At 39.5% G+C, this 16,343-nt stretch overlaps 1 protein-coding gene across 1 annotated transcript; it reads left to right on the top strand.

The window, feature by feature from the left end:
* The first annotated feature begins 3,165 nt into the window (after window positions 1–3,165).
* LOC142166991 (uncharacterized) lies at window positions 3,166–3,741 on the top strand. The gene has a single exon (XM_075227138.1). It carries the CDS (start codon window positions 3,166–3,168, stop codon window positions 3,739–3,741), a length of 576 nt encoding a protein of 191 aa, XP_075083239.1.
* The last annotated feature ends 12,602 nt before the right edge of the window (window positions 3,742–16,343 follow it).

Below are 16,343 nucleotides of genomic sequence, written 5' to 3'. Positions count from 1 at the left end.
TCAGAGAGCTGATTCTGACAGGCTGCAGGAATTTTCCACAGGCGTGGCGCGCCCTGCGCCGCACCATGTGCCGTAGTAGTGGGAATTCGCAAAAACGCAAAACATGAAAGTTGTAGCCCTTTCAAATAGCTTTCCGACGATATATTGTGAAGCCCAAACGGAGTTCAGAGAGAAAAGTTATGTGCATTTACTAGACAATACGTCGTATGCCCATTCGATTCTCTGTTTCGTTCTTAACTATCATCCATTGATCCCCGAACACGATCCCGACTTGATTCTTTGTCCTTTTACTCAGACTTCAAAGCTCCAAATCACTTGAATTCATTCTATAATATCTACATAGCTCGGAATCACTCATACAAGGCATAAAATACACAATTAGTGCAAAACACTAGCGATTAAAGCTCAAACTCAATTAAAGTGCAGTACATTAGAGTGTAATAAGCGACTAAAATACACAATTATAGCCTATCATCATCCATAAAATTACATTGTTACTCAAAATATGAAATAGTAAGATTATGCAGAAATCAATAAAATTAAAAATTAAAGATCTATCGGTAAAATATCTAAATATCTCGTCATTAGCCCAAGCGTTGGGCCTAATATATTTGGGGGCCCCGAAAAGGATGGCCTAGAATACACCTCAAATGATATACATAGTTAATTTCTTGATTATAATTTGAACATTGTTCAAATGTAGGTGCTGAACTCATGGCACCTGAATTGGCATTGGAATTATGTTTAGTGAGCAACTTGAATTTCATTCAATTTGAAACGAATCCAACATCGGTGAAAATTGGTTAATGTGGGAGCACAAGACGAGATAATTCAAAATAAAAAAATCTCAGCGTTTCAATCTACTGCACTACGAATAACAGTTATAGCAGCTTCATGACATGTTCAAAACACGATTAAGCACTCAAAAAATCAAAATAAGAGGTCGAGATATTACAAAATTGATTAAATAATTTTATAATCAATTAAAAAGGAGATATTACAAAATTGGTTAAATAATTTTATAATCAATTAAAATTCTTAAATGCCATTCTTCATGTACAAAAATGATTCTAGCAACTTTTTCCCTGATAAATGACTAACCTTTCCTCAAGATAGTACTAATCTCAAAATGCTTAAATATCCTTCCTTTTGTAAATAGAAAAGAATCTAACAGTTTTCCCCCTAATAAATTACTAACTTCTTTTCTCAAGATTACTAACTTTGAATGCAAAGGCCAAGGTTTTTCAAATGGAGCGTGTGACATATCTCAACGTTGTTGTTGTCACCAAAGCCTTAATGTATGAAATCTGGATATTTAAAATAAAATACTATATAATAAAATAAATGAGCTTGTAATGGTTGTATTTTTCCCCCTTCTTTTAATTGAAAAATGTTCTTTCTTCATTCTCCTTCCTTTGCTTTCTTTTTGCTAGAGTTTGGAGATTACCATAATAAAAATAATTTACTTGTAATATAAAATAATAATTTTTTTCAATGATTAACTACAGATATTAAGCGAAAATTTTGTTGACACGTGCATACAACTTCTACATGAATACAATTATTACTATTTAAAATATTAATGAATAAGCTGCCAGCTCGTTGGTGGTCCAATATATGTGGTTATCATTCATATTCAAATGGGCAATTGAAGTATTGAACCCAAACATAAGAATAAGGAATCAATCAATGGTGAAAATTCAGTATTTATTCATGTAATTTTTAGGCAATTAAAGTTAATAAAGCTATGTAAGCAATATTTACATTATTGTGTGGGGGCATTTATAGCGTTCTTATAAAAAGTTGTAAAATTCCTTATATTTCATTTGCCCATTCTTCCTTGTCTCATATGATTATATTCACCGAATAAACAGTAATCGTAAGTGTAACCCAAAAAGTTGCTACAAGAACTCAGAAAGTCACCTTCATATTTCTAGTGGCAACTTTAGTATTTTACAGAAACTGAATATTTTTGTGATAACTTCTGAGTGTCGCCAATGAAAATACACATTGATGACGATTAAAGTTGCTACAAAAAGTAAAGAAATACGCGACCAAAGACTTCAAAAAAATAGATTTTCAATAGGTTGACAATGAATAATGACTTTATTGGGACCTATTTGACTTTTATTGGTAAATTAGTTGACTTTATTGGCGAACTAGTTGACTTTTAATGGCGACTGTAATTGTTAAAAAAGGTAAATACTTACGCGACCATCATAATAAAAATAATAGATTTTACATAATAAAAATATTAACTTTACTGGGGACCTAGTCAACATTTAGTAGCGACGAACATTGCTAGAAAGTGCACAATCATACGACCAAAAAGTATAAAATAATAAATTTTAGGTAGGGCGCAAAGGAATTATAATAAGGCGTTTGGCTTTTAGTAGCGACTTAGTTAATATTTAGTGGTTGGTTGCTGCAGAAGAGAACAATTATGCGATCAGAAAAATTCCCGTACGGTAGGTCGTCTGTTGTACCAGTAACTTATTCAACCTTTTAATGGCGACCCATCTGACCTTTAGTGGCGAATATAGTCGCCACAAATTATCTTTATCTTTTCAATTGCAACTCTTATGGCTACAATGACAAAGTTGCCACAAATACTAGTCTTTGGTGGTCCAATATATGGTAGTTATCGTTTATATTCCAAATGCACCATTGAAGTATTGAACCCAAACATAGGCATAAGGAATCTATAGAGGTAAGTAATTAATGTTGTTGTACAGTTAGTTGTTTAAGGTGTACTCTTCTAGATAGCTCATCTAGTTAGTTAGCACGTGTGTGTATTAGTTAGCTGGCAGCTATTAGTTAGTGAGATATATTAGTTTAGATATACTCTTATTTGTACAGATTCTTCTATATTCCAATTAATGAGATTTTGCCTTTCTCTCTCTAGAAACTTCTTCATTGTTGCTCACCATAGTTTCTCTTGTATAGCTCAAAGTTCTCTAATGGCAGACCTAGGGTTGGTTTTAACATGGTATCAGAGCTGCGGTGCTCGGAGATTCTAAGTGACGAGCTTCTGGACTATTTCGATCTTCTAATGTCCTTCTTCTCTTCTTCGATTTCCCTTAGTTTTATGTTGAATTTCTTCTCAATTCTTCATCTTCTCTCAATATCAATTTTTTTATCTCAAATCTTCAAAAATGGTCTGTAATGGCAAACGATACAGTCGAAACTACAACAGGATTCTCACTTATGAACAGTCAGCACATCGATTGCAACGATCCACTATATGTACATCCTTCCGACATACCTGACTTGCAAATTGTCCCAAAATTTCTCATCAAAACTGAAAATTATTCGGAATGGAGTCGATCTATGAAGACGTCACTCCTTAGGAAGAATAAATTAGGGTTTATTGATGGAACATGCACCAGAGATTTGTACGAAAAGGATGTATTCCAATTGCATCAGTGGGACCGGTGCAATGCGATTGTTCAATCGTGGATCATGACCTCGGTAGCGAAGGAGCTTAGAAAGGGGATTGTCTTCTCTTCAAACGCACAAAAGGTTTGGAATTTGTTGAGGACTAGATTTGATAAGGTAAATGCAACCAAAATCTATCACATGATGGAGATTAGCTCATTAGTACAAGGAGTTTCTAGTGTATCAGTATACTTCTCAAATCTGAATGACTTATGGAGTGAATTTGAGTCACCAATTCCGGAATCTTGTGATTGTGAGAGGTCAGGACCATTTGTTGAATTTTACACCAACAAAAACTTATGAAATTTCTAATAGGATTAAACGGCATTCATGCACCAAAGGAGTCAAATTCCCATGATGTATCCAATACCCTCACTTGATCAAGCCTACTCCATGATTATTCAGGAAGAAAGTCAGAGGAAGAGTAGTGGTATGGCAACACATGGTGGTATTTTAGGAAATTCTCCTGTGGATATGGATCATACTGCACTAGCCTCTGCTAATGCCTTCAACATAAGGCCTAAGAGAAATGATGGGTTGTACTGTGACTACTGCAAAATGAAGGGTCATACGAGGGAAGGTTGCTTTAAATTGATTGGATATCCACCTGGATTCAAGTTCACCAAAAAGAGAAGAGTGGAATATGAACAACCAGCAGTTGTGGCACATAACGTGACTGTTGGGGAGGAAGTTCATCCTGGTATGTATAGGAATATTGTTCCAACTGTTCAGCCTTTCACTACTGAACAATACCAACAAATTCTCAAGTTGTTAAACAAGAAGAAGGGTCATGATGCCTTAGTCAACATGGCAGGTAACCTTGCCACTAACCAAAGTCCTTAGATTATTGACACTAGGGCTTCCAATCACATTGTTTCAGCCTTGCATCTACTATCATCAGTATATCCTGTACCTGAACTTAAATCACCCTTTGTGCATTTACCTTATGGAAATAGTATTAAAGTTACCCATATTAGACAATGTACTTTTCATAATTCAGAAGTTCTTTATGTCCCTGAATTCTATTTTAATCAACTCTTTGTTTCTAGATACACAAAAGAGTTGAATAACTCAGTCCATTTCTATCATGATTTTTGTGTCTTTCAGGACCTCTTCAGTTGTATGGTGAAGGGGATTGGTAAGTTTAAGGGTGGTCTTTACATCCTCAATCCATCAACACTTATTACTACTTCTACTTCTAATTGTGTGTCTGCTTCAGTTCAATCAAATTCAAGTGCATTATGGCATCAAAGGCTGGGTCATGCACCTCTTTTAGTCTTACAAAAGATTCCTACTCTAAATAAACAATTGTCCTATATTTCTACTTGTCATTGTCATGTATGTCCACTAGACAAACAACATAGGTTACTTTTTCCTATTAGTACTTCCAAGTATAATTGTATCTTTGAACTTGTACACATGGATGTGTGGAGTCCATATAGAGTTTGTACTTACAATGGGTTCAAGTATTTTCTTACTCTTATTGATGACTATTCAAGAATGACTTGGATTTTAATTTTGAGGTAAAAAGTTAATGTGTATGTTGTTTTAACTGAGTTCCTACACCTTGTTGAAAATCAATTCTCAACCACTGTTAAGACTTTTTGATGTGTGGCCAAAATGCTATATTTTTAGTACATTACTCGTCTTACATGTTGTTAGTTTAGTGGTTAATTGTGCAACATTTTAGCTAAATTATGTTGTTTTATGTGCAAGAGTATCGAAAGACAAAAACGAATGAAAGTTGCACAAAAAGAGGACAAAAATGCAAGAAAAGAGCACAAAAGCATCAAGTACTCAAACTATACTACATAGGGCTGTGCATTTGGATCGGATATCCGAAATCCGATCCGATCCACTCTATTTCGGATTTTCGGATTTCAAATTTCGGATTTTCGGATTGGATACAGATTGTGTTTTATGAAATTTCGGATTTTCGGATTGGATTCAGATTGGTATGATTTTAATCCGATCCGATCCGATATCCGAAATTATATGTACCTATATAAATACACACTAAAATTTTAGGGTTATGCTTATTCATTTTTCACACACCCCTCACTCACTTAGATTTTTCCGCCTCTCTTGCACCTCTCTTCTCTTCAGTGAAGACTAAAAGAGTCTCAATGACTCAAACTTCCGATTTTACTTTGATTTTATGTCTCTTTCTTCCGCCTCTCTTCTCTTCTCTTCTTTCTTTTATGTCTATTTCATGTTCTATTCTTCAACTTTTGATTTTATTTTGATTTTTTTTGTTTGTTTTGGTAGATGGAAGATGAGATAGAGACACCGAATGAACTTTAAATTGTTGAAAAATTTTGTGACAATCCGATCCGATAATCTGAAAAATTATCCGATCCAAAGTTTAAAATCCGATCCAATCCAATGTTAATTCGGATCGGATTCGGATTGCCCTTTTCAGAATTCGAAATCCGAAATTCGAATCCGAAATAGGCTAAATCCGATCCAATCCGATCCGTGCACAGCCCTAATACTACATACCAAATAAAGCTACCTCTATAGTTGCCTTACCGTGTACAAACCAAGTAAAGCCAGCTCTATAACTAGCTTGACCATGATACATGCCAGGAGTAGCCCGCTTTGTAGCCAGGATGACCGCGCTATAAGCATGGCCTTGCGAGGTCTGTAGCAAGGCTCACCAGGCTATAAGCCTGGCCTCGCGAGGTCTATAGCCCGATAATTAAAAATTATGGGTTAAAAGACGAGAAAAATTCAAAAATAGCCAGATTTACAACTGGCCGTTCAAAAATAGCCCAGTTTCAAAAGTAATCGAAATTTAGCCACTTTTCATTTAAAGATAAATCTGAACAAAAACACTGTTCAAAACTCAAAAAATACGCCAGTATATTATACTGGAGTTCCAACATAAGTATGCTTGAACTCCAGTATAATATGATGGAGTTCCAGCATAAGAACACTAGAACTCCAGCATAATATACTGAAGTTCCAGCAAGTATAATTGTCCAGTATAATATACTAGAGTTTGGAACACCGGTGCTTCAGTCTCCAGTATATTATACTGGAGTCAGCAAAGTATACCGGTCCAGCATAATATGCTGGAGTTCATACACAGGTGCACCGAACTCCAGTGTATTATGCTGTACCGGTCTCTGTTGCAGTAAAATAGCGGCTATTTTTCAATGACTTCGTAAATGCTGGCAATTTTTGAATGACCAGTCCGAAAACTGGCTATACCGTGCTATTTTTACTTAAAAGACTCCAACCCGAATTTGGACTCGAGGACTTAAACCCTAGCCTATAAATACTCCCTAAACATGTTTGAGAGGAGGAGAGCCATTTTTTAGAGAAGACTCTACCAAGGAGGACATTTTTTAGAGGGGATTCGGCTAAGGAGACAAGAACACACTAGGAGTAAGGCGCAGAATTTTTCGATGAGTTTTTCACTTACTTCTTCCTATTTTCAATATTGGTTATAAATTTTATTATTGTAGGTTTACATACTATTATGAATAGCTAATTTGTTATCTAGGGTTTTGATGGAACCTTTTGTAGGACAAATTCTTGTTTTGTTTTTATGTAATTTTGTCGTTAGATTTATCTACTTGTTCAACTACACACTTATTGTTGTTGATTGAATGGTCATCAATTGACTGTGCCTATTTAGTGTATATATTGGTCGAGAGAGAGTACACACTTAGGTAGTTGTTGAACAACACCACTCCTAACGTATGTGAGAGATTAATATGGAGTTTAAAGGCGGGATTGGAGATAACAAAACCTTGGTGTAATCGTAATGAGCGATGAATTAGCGTCAGCTAGCGTAGTTCAAGAGAATATGTCTAGTAAATTGTGGTAGTTGCTGGAGAGAGAATTATGACACCCAAAGTACTCACGATCGGTAGAGAATGTCAGGGCCCCTTTTTCTCGTAGAATCGGGTTTCGGCATTTTTGAGACAACTCCCTTCCTTTTGGTACGGGGTAAGGGATTTGAAAAGTCGCTACCTAACGAATTAAGGTGTGTTAGGGAACCTAGAGCAGTTAACTCATGAAATTAGTTTACATTACCAGAGATCGGGTAAGGGTTAGAAATTATCTTGAGGGGAAGATGTTAGGCACCCCTCGAGGTCCACAACGGTGGGTCCTGACCGAACTTAAATTAAGCGAATTGGTCTTAAAAGGGGAGAAAACAAATTAGACAGATACAATATTCAACTTATTTTTACACAGGAGTATAGGGGGTGGTCCTAGATTTTTTAACCTATAGGATCATTCCATGCAATTCTTTGCAACTCCCTCAAGTCGGGGTTATACTCATAGCATTAGCGCATGGGATATCATTTCCTTTATTACCCAATTACTATCTTTCAGTTGTTACCTAAGCGTTCTAGTAGCTTCTAACTCGTGCCTTATGCGTGCACTACCCGTCCCATACCTATGGTCCTAGAGGTAATTAGGACCTCTATTTAGGGTGGTTCTAGACTGACCTATGTTGCTTAAAATGAGAAAAGCTAGGCGACAAACAAATTCAAATAGGACTATCATGTAAGGAGAAAATAAGGGCTCATATTAACCTCCACAAGTAGACAACAAATTCACGCAGTTAAATCAGAAGATTTCATTAATTTAGGATCCTATAGACAATATATCTAGATGAGCAGAAACAGAATGCAAGACATCAATTTTATTAAGGCGGGCATCGGGAGCTATCAATTTGCTTACTAATTTTATTAAGCCTTGAATATGGGCATTTTCAGGCAGTAAGACATCATAGTTTTAGACTCTGGAATCATTAATAACCCTACAGATTTGCCTAGGTGATTAATAGAATCCTATAGGTATAGTATCTACAACTGTTAATTATAGACTTGTAACATGATTTCTAAGCAAATTATTGATTTTAACTCGTGAAGATAGGTTTTATCTCTTTAGAATCCTATAGGCATTCTTTCTAAGTTGTAGAATTAGTTTAACTCCTATAGACATGATTTCTAAGTGTAACACCGGTTTAAAACTCTATAAGCATGGTTCCTAAGTTCACAAACCGATTTCACCTTATAGGCATGACATCTATTGGTTTAAATCCTATAGACATGATTTCTAGGTTTTGAAACCGATTCCTTTTATTCCTATAGGCATGGTATCTAAGTTGAAACTGATTTTTTATTTTCTATAGGCAGGATATCTATTAATCATACGTGGGCAGAATTCTAAGCACATTGCCAGGAAAGTTTATTAATTCATACATTGAGCATTGAGTTATGCAAAAAGAAAACAACACGTTGTCAAGTACTTGCATGACGAATAACGATGAAATGCGATATTTAATAATTGTAAAGACATTTAAGAAAAGAAAAACAAGGAGATAAGTCAGTTTCCATAGTAAAAGTGATAAAGCAGGGGAGGGAGATCATAAACGAATAGGGATAGACAAATAAATTCGCATAGTATGGGAAGGGGTGTGCAAGTATTAAAGACATGCTTTAAAGACTAATTCATAGACAAGTTCGTTATGGTAAGAGCCTAAAGATATCCCAGCAGAGTCGCCATGTTGTCGCGCCCCCTTTTTCTCGCAAAATTGGGTTTCGACATTTTTGAGACAACCATCTTCCTTTTGGGAGGGGTAAGGGATTTGAAGAGTCACCACCTAACGGATTATGGTGTGTTAGGGCACCTAGAGAAGTTAACTCATGAAACTAGTTTGTATTACCAGAGATCGGGTAAGGGCTCGAAATTACCTTGAGGGAAATGTATTAGGCACCCCTCGAGGTCCATAACGGTGGGTCCCGGCCGAACTTAAATTAAGCGAATTAGTATTAAAAGGGGAGAAAACAAATTAGACAAATACAATATTCAACTTATTTTTACACATGAGTATAGGGGGTGGTCCTAGATTTTTTAACCTATAGGATCATTCCATGCAATGGTTTGAAACTCCCTCAAGTTGGGGTTTTACTCATAGCACTAGCGCATGGGCTATCATTTCCTTTACTACTCAATTACTATCTTTCAGTTTTTACCTAAGCGTTCTAGTAGCTTCTAACTCGTGCCTTATGCGTGCACTACCCATCCCGTACCTATGGTGCTGGAGGTATTTAAGACCTTTATTTAGGGTGGTTATAGACTGACCTATGTTGCTTAAAATGAGAAAATGTAGGCGACAAACAAAATTCAAATAGGACTATCATGTAAGGAACAAATAAGGGCTCATATTAACCTCCACAAGTAAAGAACAAATGCACGTAATTAAATAAGCAGATTTCATTAATTTAGGATCCTATAGACAAGATATCTAGATGAGCAAAAATAGAATGCAAGACAGTAGTTTTATTAACAACAACTCTGAAACAATAGCAGTGATTCATTCATAACACCTTAAACAAGGCTTCCAATGTGTCAAAGTTCCCAAAGAGCCTCAGGGACCTCGGGCAATGCTCACACTAGACCCATACATTCAATGCAGAATTCATAAAAGATGGAAAAACTAGCCCCAATGTGTCAGAGTTCAAAAGAGTCTCAGGAACCCTAGGCAGTGCTCACACTAGGGGTGGTAGGAACCTAATGTGATGACCCGGCCAGTCGTCTCATGAGTTACTGCTCCACTTCCCCCATTTCTGCTTCTTATTGCTTTGTTTATTAGTTCTATGTGTGATCGGGTTAGTTGGCTCAGGTTCAGAAAGGTTTTGGTAAGGTTTGAGACACTTAGTCTCTTTTGAGGAAGCTTAAGTTGGAAAAGTCAACCGGATGTTGACTTATGTGTTAAAGGGCTCGTATGTGAGTTTCAATGGTTTGGATAGCTTCGGGAGTAGATTTGAGACTTAGGAGCATGAACGTAATGCGTTTTGGAGGTTCAGAGTGGATTTAGGCTGAATTGGCAAAAATGGTATTTTGGCATTTTCCGGTTGATAGGTGAGATTTTGATATAGGGGTCAGAATGGAATTCCAGAAGTTGTAGTAGGTTCGTTGTGTCATTTGGGATGTGTGTGCAAAATTTCAGGTCATTCGGGCATGGTTTGGTAGACTTTTTTATCAAAAGCATAATTCGGAAGATTTTGGAACCTTAGGCTTGAATTCGATGTGATTTGGTTGATTCGATGTTCTTTGAGGTGTTTTGAAGATTGGTATAAGTTTGGATGGTGATATATGGTGTGTTTGTGATTTTGGTTGAGATCCCGGGGGCCTCAGGTGATTTCGGATGGTTGAAGGAAGGATTGAGTTTGGTTTTGGCAGCTGAAGATGTTCCATTGTTGTCATAACCGTACCTGCGGCTAGAGAACCGCAGGTGCGGTCTCGCAGAAGTGAGTTTGGAATCGCAGAAGCGGCAGAAGCCAAGGAGGGTAGGAACCGTAGAAACGGTTAAGGAACCGCACTTGCGGTGGCGCATGTGCGGGTTGTGTATCGCAGATGCAAAAGTTGAGGACTTAAGTGAGGACCGCAGATGCGGCGTCTTGGACCGCAGAAGTGGACCATAGAAGCGGTAGCTGGACCACAGGTGCGAAAAACTTGGGCTAGAAGCTATAAATTATTTCCTTCGCGAAATCTTGGGTTATTCCACCATTTCTAAGTCGATTTTGGAGCTTTTGGGAGATTTTGAATAGGGAATTCAAGGGAGCTTCGTTGAGGTAAGGTTGTTGAACCTAAAACTCGTTTCTATGGTATTATTTCACGGATTAGAGCTGTAATTATGGAAATCAAGGGTTAAAAATTGGGAAACTAGGGCTTGGCATTGGAGACCTTTACTTGAGAATTTGAGGGGTCATTTGTGGTCAAATTTTGGGACTTTTGATATGTATGAACTCGTGGGGAGATAAGAAATCTATTGATGTAAATTTTATCGAAATCCGAGATGTGGTCCCGGGGGTCGGGTTTTGGTTGATTTCGGGATTTATGTTGTAAATTGATTGTTTCTGCATGGGCTTCATACCCTTAGCATATTTTGACGATATGATTTTGATTTTGGATAGATTCGATGCGAGTTGAGGCCGATTCGAGGGGCAAAGGCATCGCAGGCTACAGTTTGGACCGGATTGAGGGGAGTAATGATTTTAAATATTGTCCTGAGGGTATGAAACCCCAGATTTCACATCGTTGTTCTATATTGAGGTGACGCACATGCTAGATGACGAGTGTGGGGTCGTACACCGTTGTGGATTGTGACTTAGTCCGTCCCGAATGACTGTTTTACCGCGTATTTGATTGAAAATTGTTTGTTATCATCATGTTTTGAGGATACACTGATTTATGATTATGAGGCCGATGGCATAATATTGTACGTAATGAGATGGATTTATATTGTGCTTGGGACGTAAGGGGCCCCTCTCGAAGTCTGCACACCCTCAGTGAGCGCGGGTACCCATTGTGATATGAAATATAGCCCGAGGGGCTGGTGTTGTTATATGTGTTGTGCGAGGGACTGATTCTATTGGTATTATGCCCGAGGGGCAGTTCTTTATGTGTTTATCTTTTCTAGTTGTCTGTCATTTACTTGTTTAACTATTAAAAAGGTATTTTAAAGAAGCTGAAATTGAACTAAGGTGACTTTTTATGTTTTCATTATTTCATTGCTTTTACTGGCTTTATACTGCTTCTTTATAGCATGTTGATGTGCCTTTACGTGTTTGCTTATCTCTCAGTCTTCATTTATTATTATTACTCACTGAGTTGGAGTACTCACTTTACTCCCTGCACCCTATGTGCAGATTCAGGCGTTTCAGGTCCCGCTAGCGAATGTTGATTTCTTCCAGAGCAGGTGGATTCGGAGATTCACTAGGTAGTTGCTCGGCGTTTGTAGCCTGGTGCTTCTCCCCCTTTCTTATTTTCTCTTGTTTTAGTTCTGTAATAGACTATGTAGACTCTTCCAGTTCTTAATCGGTTAGTAGATGCTCATGACTGGTGACACCCCAATGTCGGGCTATATCTATTCCGCAAATTGTATTATTCACCTTCATTTTGGGATTATTATTATGTTAAAGACTTAATTTTTATTATTCTAATTGATTAAAATGAATTGAATGTGTGTCGGCTGGCCTTGTCTTCAGAGAGGTGCCATAATGATCAGGTCTAAGTTTAGGGTCGTGACAAGTTGGTATCAAAGCCCAGGTTACATAGGTATCACGAGTCATGAGCATGTTTAGTAGAGTCTTGCGGATCGGTACGGAGACGTCTGTATTTATACTTGAGAGGCAGCAGGACCTTTAGGGAAAACTCTATATTCTTGAAATTCTTGTCGTACAAATCTGTTGATCCGAGTACTAAACCTCTATTATTCTATTCTCTCACAGATGGCGAGGACACGTGCTACCGGTCAGGATGGACGACCACCAGTACCACCAGTTGTGGCCACTAGAGGTCGAGGATGCGGTCGTGGTCGCGGTAGGGGCAGGGGTGTGGCCCGCACGACAGCTAGGGCAGCACTTGCAGATCCACCAGCCGCCCCAGATTAGGATTAGGTCCTAGTTGTGGACGCTCCAGCAGCACCAGCTGTGTCCATTGTGATTTTGGGTCTTTATGAGGCCTTGGCTCATAGTCTATCAGTATGCACCGGCCTAGCTCAGGCGGTCTCAGTTACTACAGCCGCAACTACTTCTCAGGACAAGGGGGATACTCAGACTCCCGCCGCTCGCACACCTGAGCAGGTCATGCAGGGACTTCATACACCGGGGGCACATCCAGCCCAGCCGGTTGTAGCTGCTCAAGACTATGTAGCTCCTACCATGCCAGAGGACGAGCAACGCAGGTTGGAGAGGTTTGGTATATTTCAGCCTCCGACTTTCAGTGGTGCAGAGGGCGAGGATGCCCAGGGTTTCTTGGATAAGTGTTAGAGGATACTTTGTATAGCGGGTATTCCGGAGACCAGCGGGGTCACTTTCACTACTTTTCAATTTTCTGGAGCTGCCTTCACTTGGTGGGAGGCTTTTGAGAGGCGTAGGCCTGTTGGTGCAGCCCCCCTTACCTGGCAGCAGTTCTCCGTTCTCTTTTTGGAGAAGTATGTGTCGTAGTCTTGAATAAAGGAGCTGCACAGGCAGTTCGAGTGGTTGCGTCAAGGATAGATGACTGTGACGCAGTATGAGATGAGGTTCTATAAGTTAGCTCGTCATGCGATTTGGTTGGTTTTGACAGATAGAGAGAGGATTAGGAGGTTTGTTGATGGCCTCACTTATCAGCTTCGTATTCTCATGACTAGAGAGAGGGTGACTGGTGCTACTTTTGAGGAGGTTGTAGACATTTCTCATGATATTGAGTTAGTTCGTTTCCAAGAGAGAGATGAGAGGGAGGCCAAGAGGCCTTGAGGATCTGTTAGTTATGGTGGTGCTCCTTCGAGAGGTTAGTTTCAGCACGACAGAGGTCGTCCATTCAGGCATGCTCAACCAGCTTGCCCAGGTTATCATGGGGCGTCATCGGGTCATGGTTCTCACGGCCCTCATCAGGGCCAGTTATCACTTAGTGCCTTTCCAACTCAGAGTTCGTCTCGTGCTCCATCTGTTCATCCCTTCCTGTTATCACTATACTATGCTAGTCATTTTGGTGTTAGGGGGTCCCTTCAGTCCACGTCTCCAACACCGGGGAGTTGTTATGAGTGTAGAGAGATGGGTCATATGTGGAGGCAGTGTCCTCGTCATCTTGGGGGTTCATCTTAGCAGAGGAGTTAGTCATCGGCTTCAGTGCCAGTTACTTCACCACCACCCACCCAACCAACTAGGAGTGGAGGTCAGTCAGCTAGAGGTCGTCCAAGAAGGGGAGGTCGATTAGGTGGCGGTTAGGCCCGTTTCTATGCACTTCTAGCTAGACCCAATGTTATTGCTTCCGATGTTGTTATTACAGGTATTGTCTCAGTCTGCCACAGAGATGCCTCTGCATTATTTGATCCCGGTTCCACTTATTCTTATGTGTCATCATACTTTGTTCGTTATTTGGATACGCCCTGTGAGTCTCTTATTTTACCTGTTCATGTAGCTACTCCAATGGACGATATTGTTATTGTAAATCGTGTGTACCGGTCATGTGTGGTGACTATTGGAGGTTTGGAGACCCGAGTAGATCTTTTGTTGTTATGTATGGAGGATTTGGATTTCATTTTGGGCATGTATTGGCTATCTCTGTGTCGTACTATTCTGGACTGTCATGCTAAGATAGTCACATTGGCTATACTGGGTGTGCCACGGATTGAGAAGCGAGGTTCGACTGATTATATTCTCAGTAGGGTAATTTCATTCTTGAAGGCCCAACGTATGGTTGGGAAGGGTTGTCTTTCGTATTTAGACTTTGTGAGGGATGTCGGTGCAGAGACTCCTAGTATTGATTTTGTTCCAGTCGTGAGGGATTTTCCCTATGTGTTTCTTGCAGACTTGCCGGGTATGCCACCGGACAGGGATATTGATTTTGGTATTGATCTGATGCTGGGCACTCAGCCCATTTCTATTCCGCCGTACGTATAGCACCAACAGAGTTGAAGAAGTTAAAGGAGTAGCTTCAGGAACTCCTTGATAAGGGGTTCATTCGGCCTAGTGTGCTGCCGTGGGGTGCGCCGGTTCTATTTGTGAAGAAGAAGGATGGCACTATGAGGATGTTCATTGATTATAGGCAGTTGAACAAAGTAACAGTTAAGAACAAGTATCATTTGCCTCATATTGATGATTTATTTGACAAGCTTCAGGGAGCGAGAGTGTTTTCCAAGATTGATCTCCGTTCAGGTTATCACTAATTGAAGATCAGGGACTCGGATGCTTTTAATACGGCTTTCAGGTTCCGATATGGTCATTATGAGTTCTAGGTGATGTCTTTTGGGCTGACCAATGCCCCAACAACGTTCATGCATTTGATGAACAACATGTTTCGGCCTTATCTCGACTCATTTGTCATAGTCTTCATTGATGATATTCTGGTATACTTGCGTAGTCAGGAGGATCACGCGGAGCATTTGAGAGTCATGTTGCAGAGATTGAGGGAGGAGAAGCTTTATGTGAAGTTCTCCAAGTGTGAGTTTTGGCTCAGTTCAGTGGCTTTCTTAGGGCACGTGATGTCCAGTGAGGGTATTCAGGTTGATCCAAAGAAGATAGAGGCGGTTCAGAGTTGGCCCAGACCATCCTCAGCCACAAAGATTCACAGCTTTCTTGGTTTGGCGGGTTATTACCGCCGGTTTGTTCAGGGATTTTCATCTATCGCATTGCCCTTGACCAAGTTGACTCAAAATGGTGCTTCATTTGTATGGTCAGATGAGTGTGAGAAGAACTTTCAAAGGCTCAAGATAGCCTTGACCACAGCTCCAGTGTTAGTTTTGCCATCAGCTTCAGGTTCATATATCGTGTATTATGATGCTTCGAGAGTTGGTACTGGTGTGTGTTGATGCACGACGGTAGTGTTATTGCTTATGCTTCTCGTCATTTAAAGCCTCATGAGAAGAACTATCATGTTCATGATTTGGAGTTGGTTGCCATTGTTCACACATTGAAGATTTGGAGGCATTATTTGTATGGTGTGTCTTGTGAGGTGTTTACTGATCATCGTAGCCTCCAGCACTTGTTCAAACAGAAGGATCTCAATTTTAGGTAGCGGAGATGGTTGGAGTTGTTAAAGGATTATGATATCACTATATTGTACCATCCGGGGAAGACCAATATGGTGGCCGATCTTTGATCCGAAAGGCGGTGAGTATGGGGAGTTTGGCATATATTCCAGTTGGGGAGAGATCTCTTGCAGTTGATGTGCAGGCCTTGGCCAATCGTTTCGTGAGGTTGGATATTTCGGAGCCCGGTTGGGGAATAGCTTGTGTGATTTCTCGGTCTTCCTTATATGATCGCATCAGAGAGTGCCAGTACGATGATCCCCATTTGCTCGTCCTTATGGACAGAGTTCAGTATGATGATGACAAATATGTGACTATTAGTTGTCGACGCCCCCTTTTTCTATACGTGGGTCGAAATCGGGTA

The sequence above is a fragment of the Nicotiana tabacum genome, chromosome 12 (genome assembly GCF_000715075.1).
Source record: "Nicotiana tabacum cultivar K326 chromosome 12, ASM71507v2, whole genome shotgun sequence".
Taxonomy (NCBI): Eukaryota; Viridiplantae; Streptophyta; class Magnoliopsida; order Solanales; family Solanaceae; genus Nicotiana; species Nicotiana tabacum.
This window is presented reverse-complemented; position numbering and strand designations above follow the sequence as displayed.